Source organism: Theropithecus gelada, chromosome 3, assembly GCF_003255815.1.
Source record: "Theropithecus gelada isolate Dixy chromosome 3, Tgel_1.0, whole genome shotgun sequence".
In the NCBI taxonomy this organism is placed as follows: domain Eukaryota; kingdom Metazoa; phylum Chordata; class Mammalia; order Primates; family Cercopithecidae; genus Theropithecus; species Theropithecus gelada.
This window is the reverse complement of record NC_037670.1, coordinates 153,346,705-153,374,300: the sequence shown is the minus strand read 5'-3', so window position 1 is coordinate 153,374,300 and position 27,596 is coordinate 153,346,705. Positions and strand designations below refer to the sequence as shown.

Genomic DNA, 27,596 nt, shown 5'->3' with positions numbered 1-27,596 from the left:
CCACTGTTCATATTTTACTATGCTAGTTTTATGTATCTGTCCACCTACATGAAATTTTTTTTTAAGTTTAAAATTCTGGGCTGGGCATGATGGCTCAAATCTGTAATCCCAGCACTTTGGAAGGCCCAGGTGCGAGGATCACTTGAACCTGGGAGTTTGAGACCAGCCTGGGCAATATAGTGAGACCTTATCTCTACAGAAAATTTTAAAAATTAATTGAGGCCAGGCGTGTGGCTCATTCCTGTAATCCCAGTACTTTGGGAGGCAAGGCGGGCAGATTGCTTGAGCTCAGGAGTTCGAGACCAGCCTGGGCAACATGGCAAAACCCCAACTCTACAAAAAATATAAAAATTAGGCAGGCGTGGTGGTACATACCTATAGTCCCAGCTGCTCGGGGGCTGAGGTGGGAGGATTGCTTGAGCCTAGAAGCTCAAGGCTGCAGGGAGCCAAGATCAAGTCACTGCACTCCAGCCTGGGCGACAGAGTGAGGCCTTGTCTCAAAAATGAAAATAAAATTATATTTTCTGTGTGAAGTTATTGTGACAGTGGTTGATTTTGGTAGATCTTGAAACATAAATCTTCAGAGGTTTGTTTGGCACTAAAGAGCTGACCTTCTCTAGATAGGCTTATCAGTTAATTTACTACTTGCAGGTCACTTCTCACTCTCACCAAGCCACATTTTTCCAACAACAGAACAAGCTGTAGCTTAGAAATACAAAACACAGCCGGGCACGCTGGCTCATGGTGGCTAACACTTTGGGAGGCTGACGTGGGCAGCTTACTTGAGGTCAGGACATCAAGACCAGCCTGGCCAACATGGTGAAACCCTGTCTCTACTAAAAATAGAAAAATTAGCCAGGCGTTGTGGTGTGTGCCTGTAATTCCAGTTACCTGGGAGGCTGAGGCAGGAGAAACACTGGAACCTGGGAGGTGGAGGTTGTAGTGAGCAGAGATCGCACCACTGCACTCTAGACTGGGCGACAGAGTGAGGCGCCGTCTCAAAAAAAATAAAAATAAAATACAAAACACACAGACCAAATAGTTTCTCATGGTAAAGGCAGAGAATAGGTTGTGTTGACTTGGCATACCTCACAGTTTGGGAAACCCTCTATCTAAAATACAATACCCTCATGATTTAGGCAACTTCTGTTTATTGAAACTTGACTGCTTAATGGTTTTTTTCTTCTTAATTTTATAGAGGTCATTGAAAGCTGCAGTGAGTTTAAAACAAATGTTATCTGATTTGAAATTTTAGGAGGGGGTGCCTGAGGAGACTGATGACTTCGGGGAGTTTCGGATGAGGGTATCAGACCTGGTAAAGGACTTGATTTTCTTGATAGGGTCTATGGAGTGTTTTGCTCAGGTAAGCCTATTTGGAGATTGTTTCCAGTTTTACTGGTCACCTTAATTGTGTTCACTTCTGTGTCTTCTGTGAATGTTCCATCTTATTTCTTCAATCTTAGTGGCTGAATGAGATAATAGATATGCAAGTGCCTAGCACACTGCCTGGCATATAGTAGCTATGTTTATTTAACATTTTACAAGTCAGTTGCAGTTTATGGATGATTTGGTTATGGTTTACTCTCTATGCTTGCAATGATTGCTGTTCCACTTGTACAGCTGGAATAGAAGATCATAGATAAGCATTAAAGCCTCTAGGATACTTATAGGGAATCTGGACCTAGCCAGGAACAATAGGCAAGTGTTTCTACTTTAGTAATTACGTACCAACTCCTGGTAACTCTTTTAGTTATTTGGCATTATCTTTGTCCACACTTATGGTTAGATTCCTGTGCAGTTTCATCCCAGAGGTGACTATGCTAGAGTAGAAGATTCATAGTCCAGAGGTTTTCCTGACAATCAGTGAGTAACATTTTACCTTATAAGGTTACAGTCATCATCATTCCATACCACTTAACATTAGTATAATTTCAGGCAGTTTTCATATTGCTGGATTATACTCTAATGAGCTCTGAAATACTACTTTGGAAGCTTTATCATGGCAATACTGAAGTAACCTAAATTTTTTTTTTTTTTTTTTTGGTAATTCAGTCATTTGTTGTATATTTGGGAGTCATACAATCTAAAAAATGTTAATAACAGTATAACTGTTTTCATTATATTAAGCAAAGCATGCTTACTGACCCATCTGTGAAGAGTTGGGGGTTCTTAGAAAGCCACTTAAATGAGATCCCTGGATCTTAGACAGATGACCTGTGCTCAGATTTCAGCTCTTCTCTCTTTAGCTCTATGGCTTTGAGAAATCCTTTGATCTTCTCAATCCTTTGACTTAATTTACAAATTTATGTAAATTATCAATGCTGTTCAAGATACAGTCTGTGGAACACCACCCCATGAGATGTTTTTTGCCAAAAAAAAGTTATATCATTAATTAAAATTAGGAAATGGTATAAATAGTATGTTAAAGGCTCTATGAAGTTGTATAACAAGAGAGCTGTTTAATTTTGCCTTCCCTAGCAGTGTCTGTTATTTGACTGTAAAATATTAGTTAGTCACGTTCTGTAGGTGGATATAATCTGGGAAATTCTGGACCAGAACATCTCAGAGTATTCTGCTAGGTGTACGTTTTTTAAAAAAATTAATTCTGCTTGGATACAGTATTGTGATAGGTGCTTCTAAACAGCTGCTTTTTAGGAATTCAGTCAGTACTACCAGTGCTGATGCAGACAAGTAGTTAAAACAATAGAAATGTAAAGCCAATACATATATAGAGGATTACATTGTATCTCTATTTTAAGTGTGTTTGTGTATTTATCAGTTATTATCAGGACCAGGAAAAGACACTCATGTACAGTGTTTTGTTTTTCTCATAGTAGTCGTTTTCTGGGGGCAGATGATAATTTTGATAAACTCTTGGGAGTCTAAATGGGTCTATTTGAAATATTAAAATAGTTATTCCTAGTTAGTAATGATGTAAAAAAAATGAAAATAATATTCTCATCTGGCTTGAGAGATAATTAGATTTAGAAACAAGGAGCAGGATTTACTTTAACTGGATTTTTTGTTTTGTTTGTTTTGGCATTCTGTTTTCCTTTTAATGGATCCATAATCCACCTCTTCTTCTCTAGTTATATTCTACTCTGAAAGAAGGCAACCCACCCTGGGAGGTGACAGAAGCGGTTCTCTTTATCATGGCTGCTATAGCAAAGAGTGTTGATCCGTGAGTGTCTCATAAGTCTTTTGCTGGGAACTCTAAATATCAAGAGGAAGGAAAATTACACTATTTTTTTTCCTTATATGGTATATACCTGAGACTTTTCGAACTTCTTACTTCTGTTGTGCTGTCTAGTCTTCTGACTTCTAGAGTCTAGTCCAGGGTCGCCTGAATTGCTGATACCATGTTTTAACCACATTTCCTAGAGTTGAAATTATTTTATTCTTGATGCTAGGAATAGAATGCTGATTTATTTTTCCAACTGAGGCTCCCTTGTGAAAGTTGGTATGGTAAAGAATTTGTTAGACTGTTTAATTGTTGGTATTTGCTTAAAAGCAATTGAATAGACACTAATTTGGGTTTTCTGCTTTTGTGACCTTGGGTAAGTTATCCTTACAAAATTAATTACATTGTTTTGAGTTTCAGAGAGGCAAGGCCTAGGCATCTTTCCACCTGAAAGAGCCAGATCTAAAAGGCAGTTACTGTTTTTGTTATTGCCATTGAAAAATTTCAGATTATTCAAATTTTACTTCTAATTGCATAGAAATTCTATTTATGGTATGAAGCCCTAGAGACAGAATTTACTTTGTGCCATGAGTATATAAATCGATGTTAATATCTGCCACCCTGAATTGTGACGTGATACCTGCAGTCAAGCTCTATATTCAGTCTTGATTGGAGAGATGGTTAAGGCAGGTATTTATAAAAAGCACAGTGCTTCTTTCTTAGCTGCCTTTCAGGGCCTCGTCAATGGGATATTGTTTCTAATCCAGTAAATATTCAAGGAGGTTGAATAGGTTTATTTTTCTCTATTAAGAAGTCCTGGTCCTTAATTATATACCACACTATTTACTCTTAAATCCATTTTGGTGTCATTTTGAACCTTCTGTGACAAGTCTGAAGCTTATTAAAATCATTAATATTCTAACTAATATGTCTTGGTTTGAAAAATGATGCCTAGATAGTCTTCATTAATTGATTTAGTGTCCCTAGGAAACATAAGGTATAAATGAGAGATTCGATATATTTTTTTGTTTATCTGCATTTCAAGCCAACTGCATGATTATAATTTTTTAGTGCATATAAAAGGACTTAATAGTCTAGCTTATCAGCAGAGGGTGGTCTTGCTCTAATCCAGGATATTATTTACATTTTAAACATCTTTCATTTCTGGATGAAGTTCTGCCACTTTGGGGGCATCCTCCACTCTACTCAAAAGGCGTTTAGCCAGTATATTTTGTCGGGGGCAGAGGGAGAAGGAGAGGGAACAGATAAACTCATGGAGCTGTGGAAAGTGTTTGGTTAACTTTAGTTTTCCCTCATGTTCCAAATCGGGGCAACTTAATCTATTCCTGCAGCTTGTTTTCTTGTTCTTTCAGTTAGTGAGCTGGCTACCCATACTTACCTGTTCTTAAAGTTTCCAATATCCAGGTGTAGGAAATCTTTGGAGAATAACAACAAAGAGTGGTCTATCAGAATTATTCATTCATCTGTTTAGCCATTCAGCAATATTTATTGAGTGCCCACTATGTGCCAGGCACTGTTCTAGGTGCTGCAGCTATAGGATGAAATAAAATAGATTCTTTAAAAGAAGACATTCATCCACAGTAAATGTCTGCCTCTCCAGCTTGATGTGTCTTTAGACACTTTACTGGCATTCAGAATATTAAGGAGCAGTATGCTTTTCCTGAAACAATATCTTTCATTTCTATCTTTTCCTCTTTTTTGAGGATTTGAAAATCTTTCATAACAAATACCAAGTACTTTTATTTTAATAGTTATTTAGAAAGAAGCTCTTTAGCAATGCTGTGTGTCATCACAGCCTGTTATTTGGCCAGAATATAACCTCTGAAATCAGTAACTGTGAGTACTTACCACCTATACTCAGGGAGAACAATCCAACACTTGTGGAAGTCCTAGAAGGAGTTGTCCGCCTGCCAGAGACTGTACATACGGCTGTGCGATACACCAGCATTGAATTGGTTGGAGAGATGAGTGAAGTCGTTGATCGAAATCCTCAGTTCCTTGGTATGTGTAATCTCTCTCCTCTGCCACTTCTTAACTTGTCATTTTTCTGATTTTTCTTCTCATCTCTTACTTTTGCTTGAGTTTTCCTTTCTGTTTTTTTAACACGAGAGTGTTTATAGAAAGTGAGAGTAAACAATATGTTGTAAGTTAGTGCTTAGTTGATGTAACACTTATAATCTGATCTGGGAGAAAGACCTTTGAAAGATTAGATCTACAGATAGGGAAACACTGAACAGTTTGCTTCTAGTACTCTGTTTAAGCATGAACATTTCTGTCTCTGTTAGTCTTTGGCTTATGCTAATCAGACTCTCTTATAGTTTTAACATACTAGAAGCTACTAAAGGACCAAAGCAAAGGAGGTAATTTTTCACTTGTAATACATGCTTCATTTAAAAACCAAGAATTATTATTCAAAACTAAATAACTGCAAATTAAAAAGAAGACTGTCGTATAGCCTCTGGCTGTCCTTTTTTTTTTTTTTTTTTTTATTATACTTTAAGTTCTAGGGTACATGTGCATAACGTGCAGGTTTGTTACATATGTATACTTGTGCCATGTTGGTGTGCTGCACCCATCAACTCGTCAGCACCCATCAACTCATCATTTACATCAGGTATAACTCCCAATGCAATCCCTCCCCCCTCCCCCCTCCCCATGATAGGCCCCGGTGTGTGATGTTCCCCTTCCCAAGTCCAAGTGATCTCATTGTTCAGTTCCTACCTATGAGTGAGAACATGCGGTGTTTGGTTTGGCTGTCCTTATTGACTTGAAAAAATAACTAAAGATCATAAGTAACAACTTTAGAATTGAAGGTAAAGTTGGAAATCATTTATTCTAACCTCCTCATTTTACAGACAAGGAAACTGAGGCCCAAAGAGATGAAATAACTTATCCAGGGTAATATATATCAAGCCCTGACATTTAAGAGGGATACATTCTGAGAATTTTAGGAATGCCAAAATTTGTGATTAGTATTAAATCATTCAGGTTGATATGTTTCCTATGTATATCTTTATTATTGCCTTTTTACTTGATTTTATTTTACGTATCTGTTTTTAGTGACTGAAACACATGCTTAAAAGAGTGAATGTGTTCTTTGTTTCTATACATTGAGCTGCTTTCTAAGTTCAACGTACTGTTTCTTTTTGTTTGTTTTTGTTTCTTTTTTTGTTTTGAGACGGAGTCTTGCTGTGTTGCCTAGGCTGGAATGCAGTGGCCCGATCTTGGCTCGCTGCAACCTCCACCTCCCAGGTTCAAGTGATTCTCTTGCCTCAGCCTCCCAAGTAGCTGGGATTACAAGTGTGTGCCACCATGCCTGCTAATTTTTGTATTTTTAGCGGTGACAGGGTTTCACTATATTGACCAGGCTGATCTCAAACTCCTGACCACAAGTAATCTGCCCGCCTCAGCCTCCCAAAGTGCTAGGATTACAGGCGTGAGCCACCACACGTGGCCCAGCATACTATTTCCAAGTGATTTCAAAATGACTGTTTTTTAGTTCTTAGATTTCTGCACTTTATCTGGCTCAACATTTGGCTTTCTTTTCTGAACCATTTTTCCACCAAGGAACAGTAGATTTGTTTGTTTGTTTTAATACTTCAGTTAATGTCCAGAAAGCAGCAAATCTAGGTTGACTTGCAGACTCTTATCAAAAGATTTATCATTCAGTGCCACCTTCCAGTATCTCATTCAGATTTGTGCCTCAGCAGTAGACAAATTGCTCTGTGTTCATACTCCGAATAGTCAAAACTACAAATACCCAATTTGGGAGTCACAGAAGTCTACAGTATTAGAGTTGCTTGGGGTAACTTCTAGATTGTAGGTCTTTTGATTCCTAGACTAAACAGAGTGAGGTTTTGGTTTTGTTTTTTTCTTTTTGGTAAAGATAGGCAGATTGTGCTGAGTTTGGACATCGTATTGATCATTAGACTAGAAATGGACATAATGGTTTTAAATGGGCTTAAGACATTATTCTTGGTCAGGCACAGTGGCTCATGCCTGTAATCCCAGTATTTTGGGAGGCTGAGGCGAGAGGATCATCTGAGTTCAGGAGTTCGAGACCAACCTGGCCAACAGGCGAAACCCTGTCTCTACTCAAAATACAAGAAAATTAGCCAGGCTTGGTGGCACATGCCTGTAATCCCAGCTAGTCAGGAGGCTGAGGCAGGGAGAATTGCTTGAACCCAGGAGCGGGAGGTTGCAGTGAGCCAAGACTGCGCCACTGCACTCCAGCCTGGGTGACTGAGTGAGACTCATCTCAAAAAAAAAAAGAAAAAAAATAGATGTTATTCTTTTGATTCTTTCCACTTTTTCACAGTTTCCTACAAGGTCAATATAAAGTACTCACAATGACCTTTAAAAATATATGGTTTTTTGCTCAGGCGTGGTGGCTCTCAGTGGTAATCCCAGCACTTTGGGAGACTGAGGCAGGCGAATCACTTGAGGCCAGGAGTTTGAGACCAGCCTGGCCAACGTGGTGAAACAATCATGTCTACTAAAAATACAAAAATTAACTGGGCTTGACGCATGCCTGTAGTCCCAGCTACTCAGGAGGCTGAGGCAGGATAATTGCTTGAACCCGCGAGATGGAGGTTGCAGTGAGCTGAGATCGCGCCACTGTACTCCAGCCTGTGGGACAGACTGAGGCTCTGTCCCCAAAAATAATATATGGCTTTTCTAAGGTTTTTTTCCCTATAGAAAAACATTCTGATTTTTTATAAAAGAAGGTAAAAAGATGAGTAGAATTAGCTCTATAGAAATTCAACTTTATAATAAACTTTCTTGGAACACTTATATTTGGCAAAATTAAAACATAGTGAATTAATTCATCTAGAAGTGCTAAAGATTCATCTGCCTATTTTTAAGGCCTTTTGTAACTAGAAAGAAGCAAGTATAAAAGTTTCAGCTTTAGACAGCTATCCTTGTCCTGATTCATACAGACTGTTTTACCAAGTAATTCATCTCTCGGTATAATTGTAACTCCCTGAGCTTTGCATCACCATATTCTTACCATGTTTCTTACATCACCATATTCTTAATACCTGGATTGCCATATATGCTCTTAAGTCAGTGGTTTACAAACTGCTCTGTGAATCCCTGGGAGTTACGTTGACTGCCATGAGGGAAGAAATGGAAGACGAAATAGCTGGGGCTCAGGGCCTGTTGATAATATGTAAGTGAGATCAGCTCCATTTTTATGTGTTTTATTTATTGTGGTTCTGAACACATTTCACTTTTTAAAAGGGTTCTTTTACTTTGAAAAAAGAAAAGCAAGTATACCTCTGTTCTAACAAACTAGAAGTTTTCCTTTAGTTTCAGATATGTAATCTCTACTTGGCTTTTCTTCTTAGACCCTGTGTTGGGCTATTTGATGAAAGGCCTGTGTGAAAAGCCCCTGGCTTCTGCTGCAGCCAAAGCCATTCATAACATTTGCTCTGTCTGCCGAGATCACATGGCTCAGCACTTTAATGGACTCCTGGAGATTGCCCGTTCCCTTGATTCCTTCCTGTTGTCTCCAGAAGCTGCTGTGGGCTTGCTAAAAGGTATTTACTTGATGTTAACCACTAATAGTCACCTCAAAGCCACTACTTGGGGTAATCTTACATCTGTCATATTCCAATTTTTTCAGTTGCAATGGGCTTAGTGATAAGAATTTATGAGATGGGGAAGGTGGCTTTTCCACTAGAGGGGATAGTGTTGACTATATGTACATGCATTCTTTTCTTGGACTATCTTAAGGCAATATGATTAATTAATACTACTTGTAGTATGTATAGCACAGACCTAGATTTGGGTAGAGACAACATATTCAAACTAAACATGGCTGCTTTTTAAGTTGGAAGAATAAAAAGGGAGACCAAAGAGGCATTGCCATACCAAAGAGGTAAGTGGGAGTTGAAAGGTAGTATACATGGATCAGTGCCATGAGTAGAAGTCAGGGGTGCTGGTCTCTTAGCAGCCTTTAACCATTACTGATCAGCTCAGTGATTCTCTATCCAGAGCAGCCATTGTGATAAGGCTCAGACTTAATAGAGGAAATAGAGCTATTAAGGCTAGGGGAAAAGACTTAGAACAGCCTTTAAGCATGGTGGCTATTTTTAAATATTTGGAAGATGGTCTTATAAAAGAAGGATCATATTTATTTTATGAGTAGTCACTTGTCAGCCATTTATAGGGAAGCATATACTGGCTCTAGGAAGAAAACACTTTCTAACCATACTTTCCAAACACAGATTGGAGTGCCTTGTAAGGTAATGAAATTCTTATCACTGGTAAATTAGAGAGGATTGAGGTATATTAAAGGATTGGGTAAAATAACCTGTGTAGTATCTTCTAAGCCTCTGTGACTTGTTAAACAATTAGCCTTGGCAAGATTAGATGGCCTTATTTGTGAATTCTGTCCTTTGTCATTCATATGACCAGATTCCTTACCAGCTAGTGTGACTGTGCTTTTTTATATCAGATTTTCTTTTTGTACCTTGGGTTTTTGTTGTTTCCCTTCATAGGCACAAGTAAATCAGAGTCAAATATTCTTGTCATTTTCTAGTGGAATTTAACCTTGATATTGAAGTGATGTCTTACCTATAGTGCAATGTGGCCTCCCAAATTTCAGTGGTATCTAATAGATGTAGAAAATGGTTTTCAATTTTATTTATTTATTTATTTATTTATTTTAGAGACAGGGTCTTGCTTGTTGCCAGGCTGGGATGCAGTAGCAGATCATAGCTCACTATAACTTTGAACCCCTAGACTCAAGTGATCCTCCTGTCTCAGCTTCCCAAGTGGCAAGGACTACAGGTGCACACCACTATGCTCAGCTAATCTTTTAAATTTTTAATAGAGACAGGGTCTTGCTATATAGCCCAGGCTGGTCTTGAACTCCTGGCTTCAAGTGATCCTCCCGCCTTGACCCCCCAAAGTGCTGAGATACCAGACATGAGCCACCACGCCTGGCTGAAAACTTTTTAAAGTAACATACTTTTCTATAGGAATTAATTAAAAGGAAAATCATGCTGCAATTAGGCTTTTCCCTCCTAGTTTTAAAGAAAAGTCGCGGAGCTTGCAGTGAGCCAAGATCATGCCACTGCACTCCAGCCTGGGCAACAGAGCAAGACTCCATCTCAAAAAAAAAAAAAAAAAAAAAGGAAAAGAAAGTCTAACTCATTTATGGCTTATAGAAGGCCAGGAAGATTCACTCTGGTTTTTTTATTCAAATTTGAAGGTATAGGGATAAATTACTGTTCTGTTGAATGAAACTTAGGGGAAAAAAAAATTATATTCAAGGTGTCTCTTGACCTAGAAGGGACCTAGGCTACAATATGTAATCCTTTGGATTTGGGGAAGGTGTTTCAGCAGTTGGTTGGGATAGAATGGGGATTGCAGCAAGAGGGAGGCTCAGTAGGAAGGGTCTGGACCTTCTGTCTCCACTTGAACCTAACTGCCTCTGTTGTTTTTTGTTTTAGGTAGTTCTAAGTCAAGATTTATTTAGGAGGGAAAAAGAAGGGGGCAGGAGGCTTTTGTAACTTTTTTTTTTTAAAAAAAGGCAAATTTAACTGTTACTTCGCTGTTCAAGTCACTTATTTCATCAAGAAACTGAAGCCCAGAGAAAATGTCTCTTACAACCTCACAGAGAGTGTTATGGTGTAAGAGTGAAATCTCTAATTTCAGCCCATTCTTCTAAAAGCATTATGTCAGAATTTCTCTTATGATAAGAATTGCCGGAAGTACTTATCAAAAATAAAGACTCTCTTTGACCCACTAAATCAGCATATCTGGGAAGTCTGAGAAATATTACACTGTGGTTATACATTTTAAAATAGCTTTGCCCTTGGCTTTGTGAAGGAGATTTTAAAAGTCTTTGACAAATATTAACTTCAGTTGTAAGTGTTAGTCAGTCTTAGCCTTCTGAGCCAAATAAAGAAAAAACAACTGTAAATAACAAAGTGTTATAATTTTAAAAAACAATGCTGATCTTTTTAAAAGAATGGAACCAAACCAGTTCGCTTTTTCTGTTCATTGATACGATGTAGACCGGTTGAGTTACCTCAATTCAGCGTTTATTTTTCATTTGTATCTTCCTTTGTTTTTCAGGGACAGCACTTGTCCTAGCCCGATTACCTTTGGATAAGATTACTGAATGTCTTAGTGAACTATGTTCTGTTCAGGTTATGGCATTGAAAAAGGTAAGTCCAATTAAGGAAGGTGTGAAACAAATATAAGGTGTTTACATGTTAAAAATGAAAAGACAAAATTACTTATTTACAGATCTTTTATCTATCTAGAAAACCCAAGAAAATGCACTAAGAATTTATTAAAATTAATAATGCTATCAAAGTAACTGCATACAAGAAATAAGTATTTCAGAATTAATAGATTCTCACTATATCAGTGTTAATGCAAAAACCAAATTTTATAAAATGTTTTAAAGAGGTTTGTCCTGAGCCAGTATGAGTGACCACAGCCCAGGAAAACCCAGTCTTGAGGAGTTCTGGGAAAGTGTGCTTGAGGTGGTGGGATTGTGGTTTGGTTTTATATATTTCAGGGATGCAGGAGTTACAGTCAAATACATAAATCAAAATACGGAAGGTATACATTGGTTTGGTCTAAAAAGATGGGCTGTCTTGAAGTGGGGGCTTACAAGTCATAAGTGGATTCAGAGATTCTTTAATCTGCAGTTGGTTAAAGGAACAAAAAGCTTGGGGCTAGCAGAAAGGAATGTTTAAGTTAAGGGTGCTGTGCCAGAGTCAGCTATAACTTTGACAGTTTAATAAGACTGATGGGCTATAGATGTGACTTAACTCTTGCCTTGTGTGGCCTCAGATCTTGTTTGTAATTTACTGTCTTATTGCCACAAGGAGTCTTTGATCAGCCGGGCGTGGTGGCTCATGCCTGTAATCCCAGCACTTTGGAGGCCGAGGCAGGTGGATCATTTGAGGTCAGGAGTTGAAGATAAGCCTGACCAACATGGTGAAACCCTGGTCTCTACTAAAAATACAAAAAATTAGCCAGGTGTGGTAATGCACACTTGTAATCTCAGCTACTCGGGAGGCTGAGGCAGGAGAATCACTTGAACCTGGGAAGTGGAAGTTGCAGTGAACCGAAATCGTGCCATTGTACTCCAACCTGGGTGGCAGAGCAAGAATCCATCTCAAATAAAAAAGGTCTTTGATCAGTCTTATGATCTCCATTTAACATTAATTCTGGCCACTTGTTCCTAAACTCCAAAAGATAGGGAGTATAACAAAAACCTATCTGACCTCCCGTCCCATCATGGCTGAGAGCTCCATTTTTAAGGTTTCTCTGGAGTCCCCATGGTAACAGGAAGGGCCTATTCGGTTGGTGGGAGACTTAGGATTTTATTTTTAGTTTACACTGGTAATCATCAGTTAGAAAATGTAATGGGAAAAGAATTCATTCAAGTTAGCAATCAACGTCAGAACCTACCATGTTTCCTTAAAAGATATTTTAAAGATGTCAACTCTTCTCCAGTTATAGTTATAGTACAACAATTGTAGACATACCAGTGGGATTTTTAGAACTTGATAAAATAATTCTGTAGTTCATCTCTGATGATTTACTTATGGGAATATCTAAGAAATTTTAGGAAAGAAGAGTAAGAGACAATTCGCTTAAAATATATTATAAAGCTATAATAATTGTAAAGCTTTATAATATAAAGCTAAATATATAATCTTTTACATACTGTGTAACATAACATATATACAATCTATTATATAATTATATAATATATATAATAATAATAAGTAAAGTAAATGAGAAAAAAATCAAATGATACTATTTTCTATTTCTCAGTAATCAGACAGTAAAATGTAGTAATATGTAGTCTTGGCCAGGATGCAATAAGATGGAGGAAAGTGGTTTGACAGTTTAAATTAAAATTTGCACCATTTGAGTAACTTTTAGGACTTTATATACTTTTAGGGCTTTATTATAAGGAAATAAGCAGAGATTGAGACAAAAGTTGATGTATGTTGCAGTGTTGGCTATACATTTGTACATGTGACAATTGGGTGTTAATGTCCTTTTGTCTCTTCAGCTGTTGTCTCAAGAGCCCAGCAATGGCATATCCTCAGATCCCACAGTGTTCTTAGATCGCCTTGCAGTGATATTTAGGTAAGAAGGGAGACGCTGGATGCCTTACTTGGGTTAAAGGCTCAAATGAAACCATTGTGTATTGAAGTAAGCAAGTATTTTTTTCTCATACTTCCAAGTATCTCCCTGTGGTTTGGAGACTAATTAAACCAGCTGTTACCTGAAGTTCTGGGGCAAAGACAAATTCTAAGAATTCATTCCTGGTAGATCTTTATGTTAAAATACTCTTTAAAAGTGGATGGCTGGGCGCGATGGCTCATACCTGTAATCCCAGCACTTGGGAGGCCAAAGCAGACAGATTGCTTGAGCTTAGGAGTTCGAGACCAGCCTGGGCAGCATGGCAAAATCCTGTCTCTACCAAAAATATAAAAAATTAGCTGGGTATGGTGGCATGGGCCTGTGGTCCCAGCTACTTGGGAGGCTGAGGTGGGAGGATCACTTGAGCCTGGGAAGCAGAGGTCGCAGTGAGCTGAGATTGTGCCACTGCACTGCAGCCTGGATGACGGAAAAAAAAGGAAAAAAAAAAAAAAAAGGAAAAAAAAAAAAGACTCTCTAAAAAATGGAATTATTTTGGTCTCCAGTTCTGTGGACACCAAAAGACCAAACTTTCACATATATCATCATTCCACATGCATCAGAATCACCTGGGCTTATCAAAACACAGATTGCTAGGTACCATCCCCTCAGTGTCTGATTCATTGGATCTTGGGTAGGACCTGAAAATTTGCATTTCTGATAATTCCCAGGTGATACTGATGATTCTGCTTGCTATTCCAGAGACCATACTTTCAGAACATCTCTCTATATAGTGTATGGGTACAAAAATATAATGAAGTTTCTTCAGTGATCAGGGGAAATTAATGCATCTTTGAAGTCAAGAGGAGCCTAATGATTAAAAAGGCATTTGAGTGACAGTTTTCAAAGGGTGATTCTTACTGAGTAACATAATTTATAATTTGTGGGATCAGTGTATAACTGGAATGTTATAGTAATCGTTGCATAGAAGCCTATGTGGGATAAATATTTAAAAAGGTAATGTGTTACTAGTTATTGTCAACAGATACCTTTCTCTGAGTTGGTGCAATGTTTTCCTTTTATAATTAGGAGAGCCTTATTAACATGCCATTCTGAGAACCTATTAACAGTAACCCTTATTTCACAGTAAATGAAAGAAAATCTGTAATAGATGTAAATACTTGAATTAAAGTTAAATTTTTATCAAAGTTGCTGTTGGGCTTTTTAAAACTAAAGGATAGCTTTCCTTTAAAGTAATTGGTAGTTAATTATGTGTTTGTTTGTTTGTTTCCTTCTTTTCTTCAAATTAGTGGGCTCTCGAATTAGAGGAGTTGTATTTGGCTGATTGTGGATAGTACATTGGATTCAGACTAGAACTGCAGCATCTTTGGACTACAGTTCCTATAGCTGTTAGTCCTTTAATGCAAGGAATGAAGCAATACTTGGTTTCTAGTAGTGGATTTAGACAACTTGTGTGTATTTTTTTGTTAATTTGGAAGAAACTACATATTCAGGTTTTTGGGTTTTTGTTTGTTTGTTTGTTTGTTTTGAGATGGAGTTTTACTTCATCCACTTCTTGTCCAGGTCGGAGTACAATGGTGTGATCTCAGCTCACTGCAACCACCGCCTCCCAGGTTCAAGCGATTCTCCTGCCTCAGCCTCCCAAGTAGCGCCACCACCAGCCTCCCAAGTGTCTGGGATTACAGGCATGCGCCACCACGCCCAGCTAGTTTTTGTATTTTTAGTAGACAGGGTTTCACCATGTTGGTCAGGCTGATCTTAAACTCCTGGACTCAGGTGATCCACCCGCTTCGGCCTCCCAAAGTGCTGGGATTACAGGCATGAGCCACCACACCCAGCCCATATTTGGGTTTATAAGGGGGAAAAAATGGAAAAGATAGCTGTAGCGCCTTACAGCCCATGTACCCAAAGTTGGGTTGAATTTGCATGTTCTATTGGAAGTGACTTAAAGATGGCCAAGAAATGATAGGATGATTTAAAATATGTGCTTATAAGGGTGATGTAAGTAAATGACTTTATCATCTGGTTTTCTTTATTTGGTGAAAATGATACTAAGTAAGAAGCAGGGATCAGGGCTCTGGGTCCTCAGTGAAATTGGTCTTCATTCACTATTTTGGGCTGTTGTCTTTTCCCAGGCATACCAATCCCATTGTGGAAAATGGACAGACTCATCCGTGCCAGAAAGTCATACAGGAAGTAAGTGCTAATGGATGCTTGTGGAATCAAGGCTTGCTTCTTTTTTCCTTACAGGGCTTTGGGTAACTCACCTGAGGAGATACTGTGTTCCAAGTTCATAGGGAGATTCAGTTTGTTGATATTGTTTCAATGAAATGAGGGACAGAGCCATCCAAATATCTTTTATTTTAGATTTGATAACAAAACAGGCTACAAGGGAATGCATTGAAAGGCCAGAGAAGTGGTAGAAAGAGATCCACTGTGTAACTCATAGAGTTGCTGGGAGGCCTGATCAGTACCAGCAGAATATTTTTGACAAAGCTGGTGACTTCAGTTTCCTCAGTGATGACATATTTCCCCTCTACTTTTTTCACTGAAGATTATGTGAGGATCAAAAGTCATGTTTTAAGAATTGCTTTTGAGACTTCAGAGGACAAATTACATCAACACTAAATATTTTTAAGTGTCCAGTGGTCTCAGATGATGCCATTTCCTTAACTCTAGTCCTTTTGTTCAAATTCTTCCACCTTCCAGGAACTGTCTTTAAACATCTCTTCCTGTATAGCTCATACTCATTCTTTTCATCGCCTTTCAGGAAGTCTGAAGTTTAGAAATTGTGTATCTCTGCCTTTTAGCAAAGTTAGACATACTCTTCTTCCAGTTCTAAAGAGGCACTGTTTTCTCTTGTTGAGTGGTAGGGTTTTGTGGTGGGTAGTCTATTGAACCTGTGCATGCTGGCCATGTGTGTTCCTATACAGAAAGTTTTGTCCCAGTTATTTAAAAGCTAAATGAGGTGTTACCAACTTAGCAGTTTTTCAGGTCCTAGTTGTTGATAATTTTCTTTCTTGTGCTCTTTTACTTTTGACCCAGATATGGCCAGTTTTATCCGAGACTCTAAATAAGCACCGGGCTGATAATCGGATTGTAGAGCGTTGTTGCAGGTGCCTGCGCTTTGCTGTTCGCTGTGTAGGCAAAGGATCTGCAGCACTGCTGCAGCCACTAGTCACACAGGTAAAGTTATCTGGGGCGGGTGGGGGGCGGTGGTGAGGGACATGTTCCATGTACAGGATTTGAAATAGGCTAGGCATGGTGGCTCACATTTGTAATCCCAGCACTTTGGGAGGGCTGTGCAGGTGGATCACCTGAGGTCAGGGGTTCAAGACCAGCCTGGCCAACATGGTGAAACCCTGTCTCTACTAAAAATACAAAAATTAGCCAGGCATGGTGGCGCACACCTGTAATCCTTAGCTACTCGGGAGGCTAAGGCAGGAGAATTGCTTGTCTCCCAGCCTGGGTGACAGAGCAAGACTCCATCTCAAAAAAAGAATTTGAAATAGGAGCCTTTAGGACAAAAACTTTGCTGATGAAATGAAACACTTTTGTATTTATGAACAAACTAAAAAAAAACTTGAAAGAGATTAATGCCTGTGATAGGTACATTGTCTATAAGGGAAACAGCCTAAAATCTCTTCTGTATAGTAGCTATAGCAGTATTCTAAGTAGAAACACAGCCCACTGTGAAATTCTGTGAAGCAAATGACTCGTGCTCAGTCCTTGTATACTAATGGTAAGCATTTTTATATTGAGATCCTTGGGAAAAAAATGTAGCAAGTTTCTTTGCTGTTTCTTGGCCCAAAGGGATTTTCTTTAATCTTGGCCACAGTTAGTTGTCCACAGAAGTCTCTTATTTGTCAAAAAATTTGACTCTTTTAGTCATTGAGATTGATATGTAATTATGATGGTATGACTCACTAAATGATGTTCTCTAAAATCATATTCTCGTCTAGAACTATATGAGGTGCCTATGCTTAAGTCACTAAGTCATTTATGTTGATGTTAACCTTAGAGCAGGGCCAGGATGCCAGTGCCTAGGACACAAGATTTAGGGATGCAAGGCAAAGTGCCAGTCCTGTATTTGCAGGACTCTGAGGTGTGTTCTGAAGTTTTGTACCCATGCTGTGAGGAAAATAGTCACAGAGCTCCAGGCTAGAGCCCTACCCCGCCCAACCTGAAGTGACCATGTTCCACCTAGGGAGGGCACCTAGGGTGCAGATTTTAAGGAGATCTTGGCCTTAAGAGTGAGTTCCCCCTTAAATTCTGCATCATAGGTGCCCTCAACCACAGGCACAGGCATGCTGGTGCAGTGGTGGTACTTGGATAACCTTGCCTCTCTAAATTGTAGATTTGATTAAAGGTTGTACAGGTAAATATTTCAACAGAATTTTGATTTTTAGTGATTTTCCCTACTTTCACTTTATGCTGAGCACTGTAATATATGTTTGCATTTAGGCAATTGCTACCTCTGGTCAAGTGTCCCCTTCAGTGCAATATATTCTGGGTCTACCACAATTTGATAGAATGCCCCTTTGCTATTAGAGGATACTCTCATGATTTTGATACTGTTTTTTAATTCCTGCCAGTTATATATGACCAACTCATATATAACAGTTATATATGACCAACTCATATATAACTCATATATAACCAACTCATATATAACTCATATATAACCAACTCATATATAACTCATATATGACCAACAGTTATATATGACCAATAGAGTAGGTAGCACTATTATATAGGAAGTGTGTTCTAGAGTCAGTACATGTGACAAAAATGAAAATTATCCTTAAAAAAAAAATCCAAACCTGCACGTTATGCACATGTACCCTACAACTTAAAGTATAATAATAAATAAATTTAAAAAAAAAAAAAAATCCCTTAACTCAGGAGCCAGCAATCTACAGTCAGTGGCCTTGCCACCTATTTTTTTTTTTTTTAATGTTTTACTGAGCTGTAGCCGTAATTAAGTATTATCTATTGGTCATTTTTGTGCTACACTGGCAAACTTGAGTGGGCAGAAGACTGAATGGTGGACAAGATCTGTACTTTTTACAAAGTAGCCCTTTAAGAAAATGTTTGGCAATCCTTGACTTAATCATTCCTTAGTAGAGCATATAATTTTGAGTTTACATCATGGAATGGATTCATAGCTCCTATCTCATGCTCATTCCATGGCATAGGCCAATAGAAGAATTAGTTACTGTATCCTTTCAGTCCCCACCAAGTTCATAGAGTTGAATTTATGTAATAAGATCAATACATATGTACTGTGGTGGCGTTTTAAATAGGTGAGTGTACAATTGCTTCTTAATTCTGGGAGGATAGTGGAGTAAAAATTCTAAACAAATTATTTAAGCGCATATTGTGGCCGGGCATGGTGGTGCGCACCGATAGTCTCAGCTGCTCGGGAGGCTGAGGTGGGAGGATCCCTTGAGCCTGGTAGTTTGAGGCCACAGTGAGCCAAGATCTCACCACTGCACTCCAGCCTGGGCAACAGAGCGAAACCCTATTTCTTAAAAATAATAATAATAATAATAATGTGCATATTGTACTCAAATTTTTTTCTGCTGAAATCCAAATAGCTTCATAGAAAACACTATTTTTTACTTAAAAGATAAAATAGGTTTAGGAGCAACTCAAAATTTAAACAATGCTTTCACTGTCTTCTCCAAGATGAAAGTGTTTGATACTGTTTTCCCAACTATGGCTATATATACTATTTAAAAATATGATTTATCTACAGTGCAAATGAGAGCAACCTTTACGTACTGGATGAAATATTCTGTGCTGGGGTTTTGCAAATAATCCATGAGCTCCCTGATAGCTTCCAGCTTTAAGTATTAGACAACTCTTACACAGCATTGTCTTGGGAAGATGAAAGCTCAAAGGGTTGGAAGAATAGAGAACCTGAAAATCATTGAGATATTGAGCCCTTTGTTTCACAAAATAGTGCTAACAAGCTTTACTGTGTTGCCTTAAAGAGAAGAAGTCAATCTGTCTCTGAATTTCTTCCTGGAGACAGCTTCATAAGTTGGTAGTTTTTGAAGGGCGAAGCATTGAACTAATTGTTTTTTCCCTCGACAGATGGTGAATGTGTACCACGTACATCAGCATTCCTGCTTCCTGTACCTTGGCAGTATCCTTGTGGATGAATATGGCATGGAAGAAGGCTGTCGGCAGGGACTACTAGACATGCTCCAGGTATCTTTTCCATGAGGAATATAGATGCATCAGGCCTAGAGGGTCTGAAGGCCTACCAGCGTATTCTTTACCATGTCTTTAATTCTGTTGCTTCTTTATGTTTTCTCGCAGGCATGTTGATTTCCTAGTAACAGGGAGGTAGAAGCTTCCTAGTTGTTCTCGGAACAGGCCTGTTTGAGAGAATGAGAGACTGACCACATGAGTGTAATGATTATTACAGATGTTACTGCCTGGTTTATGCTCTTCCAGAGATAGGGTGTTTGGAAGGGGGGAGGAGGTGAGCAAAATGAATCTCTAAGCTCAAGCATTATTGTATTTTTAACTTCTTGCCTGGAACAGCCAACTGACTAGTTTTCTTAGCAGCAGGGAGGGTTTTAGAGTTAATAATAGCATTGGAAACAGCTCCTCAGATACTGCTTTTCCTTCCCTTCCAGCCACAGAGGGGGAATATTGAGTTTAAGAATGCTATTTCTTTTCCCAAGATGCCTTTTCATTTAAAATTGATATTTCATAATTATTATAAAAATTTCCACTCCCTCAGTGGACTAAACCATATCTAGTACCTAAATAGAGTCTGTTTCAGAAATTTCTAAAACTTTGAGATGACATCTGTTGAGTTTTATCAACTAAAATCTGTATCCTCAACCCTTTCTTAAATGTGGACTTCATAGGTGAAAACTGTTTATGTCAACTGGGAAGGATTTATGTCTTTCTTTTTCTGATCAGATTCTCATTACAGTCTTTTTCTTCTCCCAACTGTGCTTTTCTTCTTTGTTCCTTTTGTACTTATTGTAATATTTGGCAAGTCTGAATGCTGTGGCATTTCTGAAAAAGGATTTCTTTTAAAATCAGTGTTCTGTTTTAGGCACTGTGCATCCCCACCTTTCAGCTCCTAGAACAGCAGAATGGTCTCCAGAATCACCCTGACACTGTAGATGACCTGTTCCGGCTAGCTACCAGGTAAATCCTTCTGAAGAGCCCATTTCTTAATTGCTCATCCTGTCACTGCTTAGTCTGACATCTGACCCTTGGTTGTTTTATTCTTGTAAAATGAAGTCACTGGAGTAAGTAGATTAATGATTCATAACCCAAAGGTAAATTGCAAGCTGATATATCCCCAGCAATTATGCAGAGAATGGCAGGAAGCAAGGGATAAAGCAGCTGAGTTCCTGCCAGGAAGGAGGGAACACACACAAGACAATGCAGTGTGCCTGGCAAAACACTTGACTAGATCATTTCTACAGTCCTCTGTAGTTTTTGACTGTTTGTGCTGTTGTGATTTCATGTTTCACCTCAGCCTTCTCTTTGAGAAGCTTAGCGTCCTTTAGATATAATCAGTTTCAGAATAAAGAATGTCTGGGATTTTAAGATGCCTTAGCACCTGTCTTATACTGTATTTCTCAGCTCTACCCACAGCCTACTTTATCAAGTTTGATAATATGATTGCCAAACTTCTGATTGAATTCCTTAGTCCCTAACTAAGGAATTTGAACCAAACCTGTTACCATATCAGCATTTTTAAAAAAAAAAAAGAGAAAAATCATTATTTTCAAAACAACAAAAGCCCAACTGTTATTTCATTTACAAATGCTAAATAATATTGACTTGATTGTTTCATCTTAGGATTGATTTTTTTTTTTCTTTTTTCTTTTTTGAGATGGAGTCTTGCTCTGTTGCCCAGGCTGGAGTGCAATGACATGGTCTCGGCTCACTGCAACCTCTGCCTCCTGGGTTCAGGTGATTCTCCTGCCTCAACCTCCTGAGTAGTTGGGATTACAGGGGCCCACCACCATGCCCAGCTAATTTTTGTATTTTTAGTAGAGACGGGGCTTTGCCATGTTGGTCAGGCTGGTCTCAAACTCCGGACCTCAGGTGATCCGCCCACCTCGGCCTCCCAAAGTGCTGGGATTACAGGCATGAGCCACCATAACTGGCAGGATTGAATATTGAACACTTTTTTTGTTAGTTTTTGGGTAGGTTAGAAAAACTGTTTTTTTCTCTTTTTAGTTGATAGAATTGTTGGATGGGCTGTCACCCTCTGTTTTCTTAGGGTATGTATTCCTTGGAAAACTAGTCCCTAGAAATGTTCTTTGTACAAATGATGAAACAAGTTTGGAATATACTGTATCTTTTTTTGAAGAGATTCTCCCTGTATATTAAAGGAACTTGGAAACCCGATAGTAGTTTAAAACAAAAAATAAACAAGCAAAACCACTTTAAAAATCCAGCAGCATTTCCCAAGCTTACTTAACACACAACCTTTTCTTTGAGAGATTCCTGTTGACATCCTGGGAACTGGAATTTTGTGAACTTTAGTTTGGGAAATGCTGTTCTAGCATCTTTAGGACTTTTTAACCTAGGAGAGTTTCTACTTGTAAGTCCTTTTGACTGGTCTTTCTTGATTTATAAAATCTTAGTTGGAAATTAGGTGTGGTGACATGTCTTTTAATATACTAATCTAAGATGTGGTCTTTTTTTTTTTTTTTTTAAGAGCAACTTTAGGTTCACTGCAAATTTGAGTGAAAAGTTACTCCCATATACCCCTCCCTCCTAACACATACAGCCTTCCCCTCTATTAGCATTCCCCACCAGAGTGGTACAAACAGTGACCCTATATTAACACATCATTATCACCCAAAGTCCATAGTTTACATTAGGCTTCACTCTTGATGTACATTCTGTGGGTTTTGACAAATGTGTAATGACATGTATCCACTGTTACAGTATCATACAGAATACTTACACTGCCATAAAAATCCTCTATGTTCTGTCTATTCATCCCTTCTTCCCTGAAACCCCCACCAACCAGTGATCTTTTTTACTGTCTTCATAGTTCTGCCCTTTTACCCTGGCTGCTTTTATAGCCTAAACTTGTCATTTATACCTAGTCTCACTTTCCACACCAGGTTTATTCAGCGTAGCCCTGTCACCTTGCTGCGGAGCCAAGTAGTCATCCCTATCTTACAGTGGGCCATTGCCTCTACTACCCTGGACCACCGGGATGCCAATTGTAGTGTCATGAGGTTCCTACGAGACCTCATTCATACAGGGGTAGCCAATGATGTAAGTATAAAAATGATACCATTTCTACTTAACAGTTTTTATCTCCTATCTCTTTGTCATTCCTTAGGGGAAAACCAGCATCTCAGTATTTCCTTACTTGATCTGTATTGGTAGACATATATCATAGTGGATCATTCACTAGTCAAAATATCAACTAAGACACTTGTGCTGGGTGCTTTAGGCTATATAAAGCAGTCTAAAACTGTTCATGCTCCTAAACCATTTGGTGTCTAGTTGAAGAGAGAAACAAGTTTAAAGAGTTAAGTAACAACAAGAAGCCAATATTTGGTGTTTTTCATTTGTTTTTGAAACAGGGTCTTGCTCTGTCACCTAGGCTGGAGTACAGTGATGTGAATCTCAAGGGATCCTCAGCCTACTGAGTAGCCAGGACTACAGGCATCCAACACCATGCCTGGCTAGTTTTTATATTTTTTATAGAGATGGGGTTTCACCATGTTGCCCAGGTTGGTCTTGAACCCCTGGCCTCAAGTGATCCTCCCACCTTGGCCTCCAATATTTGATTGTCAGATGAGTGACAAAAGTCATTGATTGGTATGAGGTCAGACAAGGGAAAGCTCTAGACCAAAAAGAGTTGGAATAACTTTCTGGAAAGGGAGGGATTTAAATGGAGCCATGAAATAGAGGTAGAATTGTGATGGATTAGAGAGGCAGATAGTCATACTGCCTCTAAATCAAGATCAGAGCACGTCAGAATAGTGCTAAGTTTGTTAGTAGACAACTAAGCAGTAGGAGCAGTAATGTGGTTCACAGGAGTTTTGAAGTTAGGTTTGATTAGAAGTGGAGTAGAATTGTAGACAGGGGAGAGCAGTGAAGAAGTATGTATTTACTTCTGCATTCTATTCAGGCTATTCATTTAAGAAGTTTGGCAGTAAAAGAGAGAAGAAAATAACTAGAAGGGAAAGGCAATTTAGAAATATATGTGTTTTTTTTTTTTTTTTTTTTTTTTTTTTTTTTTTTTTTTTTGAGACGGAGTCTCACTCTGTCACCCAGGCTGGAGTGCAGTGGCGCGATCTCGGCTCACTGCAAGCTCCGCCTCCCGGGTTCACGCCATTCTCCCGCCTCAGCCTCCGAGTAGCTGGGACTACAGGCGCCCGCCACCGCGCCCGGCTAGTTTTTTGTATTTTTAGTAGAGACGGGGTTTCACCGTGTTAGCCAGGATGGTCTCGATCTCCTGACCTCGTGATCCGCCCGTCTCGGCCTCCCAAAGTGCTGGGATTACAGGCTTGAGCCACCGCGCCCGGCAGAAATATATGTGTTTTTAAAGACCACAAGAAGGGTTGGGCGCAGTGGCTCACGCCTGTAATCCCAGCACTTTGGGAGGCCAAGGCGGGCAGATCACTTGAGGTCAGGAGTTCAAGACCAGCCTGGCCAACATGGTGAAACCCTGTCTCTACTAAAAGTACAAAAATTAGCCAACCATGGTAGTGGATGCCTGTAATCCCAGCTACTTAGGAAGGCTGAGGCAGGAGAATTGCTTGAACCCAGGGGATGGAGGTTTCAGTTAGCCGAGATCGGGCCACCGCACTCTAGCCTGGGCGACAGAGCAAGACTCTGTCTCAGAAAAGAAAAAAAAAAAAAAATTAAAGACCACAAGGAGAAAAAAAATAAGGATTTTTTTGATAGAAAAAATTAGATCTCTGATAGATGTCTTCAATTCTTATTTCAGTTGGTTTTGTTTTGTTTTGTTGTAACGTGGGGGTCTGGCTGTGTTACCCAGACCAGTGGCCATTCACAGGTGAGATCCCACTGCAGATCAGAATGGAATTTTGACCCACTCTGTTTCTGACTTGGGCTGTTCACCCCTCCCTCTTTAGGCAACCCAGGAGTGGTTTCCCGCTCCTAGAAGGTCACCACATTGATGCTGAGCTTAGCACAGGCACCCAATTGGTATAGCATGCTCCAGCCCAGAACACCTGGGTTTAAGCTGTTCCCCTAAGCCTTTGGAGTGGCTGGGACTGTGGTGTGTGCTGCCGTGCCAGGCTGACTTGATTTTTTAAAAAGGAAATAGGAACACAAGTTATTTTTCACATTAAAGAAAAATTAATACCATCACATAGAAGATGAGAAAAAAATTTTAAAAATTGCTAACTTTAATTATTAACCATGTTTTCTGCCTTCAAATCATGAAAAATCTAAGCATTAATCTCTGTTGAAACCCATGTTCATTCCCTGGATACTAATGAACTCCTTCATTTTCTTTCCAAAGACAAACCATTTTCTGGACTTTGTGAATCCAGCTGTTACTTTACACACACCTGCATACACACACACACACACACCCACACACACAGACATACACACTTTCCGACCTATTAAAGAGAAATTGCTAAAGAGGAAGGAGTGCTTGGTCTTTGGGAAATTGAGACTAGAATTTATCTGATGTTCCTGCTTTCCTACATACAGCATGAAGAAGACTTTGAATTACGGAAAGAACTGATTGGACAGGTGATGAACCAGCTTGGACAGCAGCTTGTCAGCCAGCTGCTGCACACCTGCTGCTTTTGCCTCCCCCCCTATACCCTGCCAGATGTGGCTGAAGTGCTCTGGGAGATCATGCAGGTTGACAGACCGGTAAGATTGTTTTCATAAGGAATTTATCTCACAGGCTTTGGTTCCTTAAGACCAACCCTAATTTTGCAACTAGCCCTGTTTACTGTCCATGGAACCAAATTTAGACATATTGCCAAGTTAGATTGGTAGATGAAGAGGCCCGTAAAGGTCAGTAATTTATATTGAGTTATTTAAAGCATGTTTCTATGTCACTGTCATAGGGGCTATATTACCAGAAGTAAGTATCAAGCATTGAATTCAGTCGTGTGACTTTCCAGTGTGAAATTTGTTCACTTGTGAGAGATGTCCAAATGTCAGTTTTATTAGTTGCATATTACTCAGGAAGTATTTAATCCTTTGAGACTTATTCTATAGCACTATATTATTTCTTGGTGATACATCTAACCAGAATATTTGGAAGCACATAATTGTGAAAGTAACCCACAATGTACAGTTGGATATATTTCCCCTCTGGATTTCTTTGAACCAGATCCTTTATCACCCACCTAAGGATGGAGTTGTTTTTTTAAAGCTATCTGATAATGCCCAAGTAATTTCAGTACTGGGCCACATGACCATAACTCAGGTTATGTGTACTGTGTGAAAGTTGAGTAGAATGGTAAAGTATAATATAACCTGAAATTGTTTTTAAAATGGAATTTATAATTTTTAATATTACTATAAAAGCAGTTCAGGAAAGTACTCAATGGGACCTAAAGTGAACTGTCTTACGGAACTGCAGAATATAAAATGGATAATAATAATATATAATAGATAGTACCTATTCCTCGCTGGTTCAATACACATGTTCCATTTCAACCTGATAGAGTAGCATATTTGTTTTTCCAAAGAAAAGTACTTTTTGAACCTCCAGGAATCAGCAAATTTAATTCAGAAGTTGACCTGAGGGAAAAAGTCTTCATACTCTGCTTAAACTTTTTTACAAATACACTTGGTTCCCAAGTAACAGAAAACTTATGTAAATCTAACTTTATAAAAACATTCTTGGCCGGGCGCGGTGGCTCAAGCCTGTAATCCCAGCACTTTGGGAGGCCGAGACGGGCGTATCACGAGGTCAGGAGATCGAGACCATCCTGGCTAACACGGTGAAACTCCGTCTCTACTAAAAAATACAAAAAACTAGCCGGCCGCGGTGGCGGGCGCCTGTGGTCCCAGCTACTCGGGAGGCTGAGGCAGGAGAATGGCGTGAACCCGGGAGGCGGAGCTTGCAGTGAGCTGAGATCCGGCCACCGCACTCCAGCCTGGGCGACAGAGCCAGACTCAGTCTCAAAAAAAAAAAAAGAAAAAAACATTCTTGATTGTAAACATATTGTTAAGTGCTAACAACAACAACAAAAAATGAGAACGAGAAGTTTGGACAGGAATAGAAACCAGGTAGCCATGTACTCAACGGGGTGTACTGTATATCAGCTGGGCACAGTGGTTCACGCTTGTCTTCCAATACTTTGAGATACCAACTCAGGAGGATCACTTGACGCCAGGAGTTGGAGACCAGCCTGGGCAACTTAGACCCCATCCCTACAAAAAATAAAAATTTCTTTTTAATTAGTTGGGTGTGGTGGCATACATCTATAGTCCCAGCTACTCAGGAGGGTGAGGCAGGAGGATTGCTTGAGCCCAGGAGTTCCAGCCTGCAGTGAGCTATGATCATGCCACTGCACTCTAGTCTGAGCTGCATAGCAAGACCCTGTCTCAAAAAAAAAAAAAAAAAAAAAGTTTGCTATATAACAACTATTATGTATTTTTAAGAATTAAGGAACTGTTTTGTATCCATAATTAAGAAATGCTTAGTACTTCCTGAGCATTTATAATACTTTCGCTCTGGCCTATTATGGTCATAAATGAATATGATGGGAAAATATATAATGTAAAAAAAATTAGATATAAAAGAGTAATTTTACAGCCCAAAACTGACTGAAGTATACATTCCACTTAAGAAAGGGATGAAGAAATATTAGAGCTGACCCAAAGGACAATTAAACTGAAAATAAGAACCCAGAGGAAGTCTCTAGAGTTTTTATTTTTGAAAGGAAGGAAGTAAAGGGAGTAGAGACAATTCTTGTGCATAGGAAGGGCATAAAGAGAATGCTCAGATATGAGCAACAAGAGTAAGGTTTTTTAACACAAAGAGCAGGCAGATATCCCAAAGGAACTGAATGGATAGGACTTATTCTGAGAGAGATGGCCTTAAAATCCTTAAGATTCTGGACTCATATGTATACTTTCTGACATGGTGGCTTTTTGCCCCTCCTCTTTCAGGTATCTGAACCTTTACTTTGGATCGCTTTTGATCTTTAAGCTCAAGAGTTTTTGGAAATCTGTTTAATTTTAAAAGTATATTGGTCAAGTGCTTACACCTGTAGTCCCAGCA

General features: G+C 39.0%; 1 protein-coding gene across 3 annotated transcripts in view; it reads left to right on the top strand.

The window, feature by feature from the left end:
- Positions 1 to 27,596, top strand: part of TNPO3 (transportin 3) — a 101,428-nt gene that overhangs the window by 60,462 nt on the left and 13,370 nt on the right. For 2 of the 3 annotated variants that reach the window (XM_025378285.1, XM_025378287.1), the window contains 12 exons: positions 1,256 to 1,363; positions 3,090 to 3,181; positions 5,064 to 5,203; positions 8,554 to 8,745; positions 11,294 to 11,385; positions 13,260 to 13,336; positions 15,487 to 15,547; positions 16,397 to 16,537; positions 19,454 to 19,570; positions 20,436 to 20,530; positions 22,477 to 22,633; positions 25,058 to 25,225. In XM_025378285.1, the coding sequence (XP_025234070.1) occupies positions 1,256 to 1,363; positions 3,090 to 3,181; positions 5,064 to 5,203; positions 8,554 to 8,745; positions 11,294 to 11,385; positions 13,260 to 13,336; positions 15,487 to 15,547; positions 16,397 to 16,537; positions 19,454 to 19,570; positions 20,436 to 20,530; positions 22,477 to 22,633; positions 25,058 to 25,225 (1,440 nt within the window). The remainder of the gene's footprint in view (positions 1 to 1,255; positions 1,364 to 3,089; positions 3,182 to 5,063; positions 5,204 to 8,553; positions 8,746 to 11,293; positions 11,386 to 13,259; positions 13,337 to 15,486; positions 15,548 to 16,396; positions 16,538 to 19,453; positions 19,571 to 20,435; positions 20,531 to 22,476; positions 22,634 to 25,057; positions 25,226 to 27,596) is intronic. The other variant, XM_025378286.1, reaches the window with a different exon arrangement.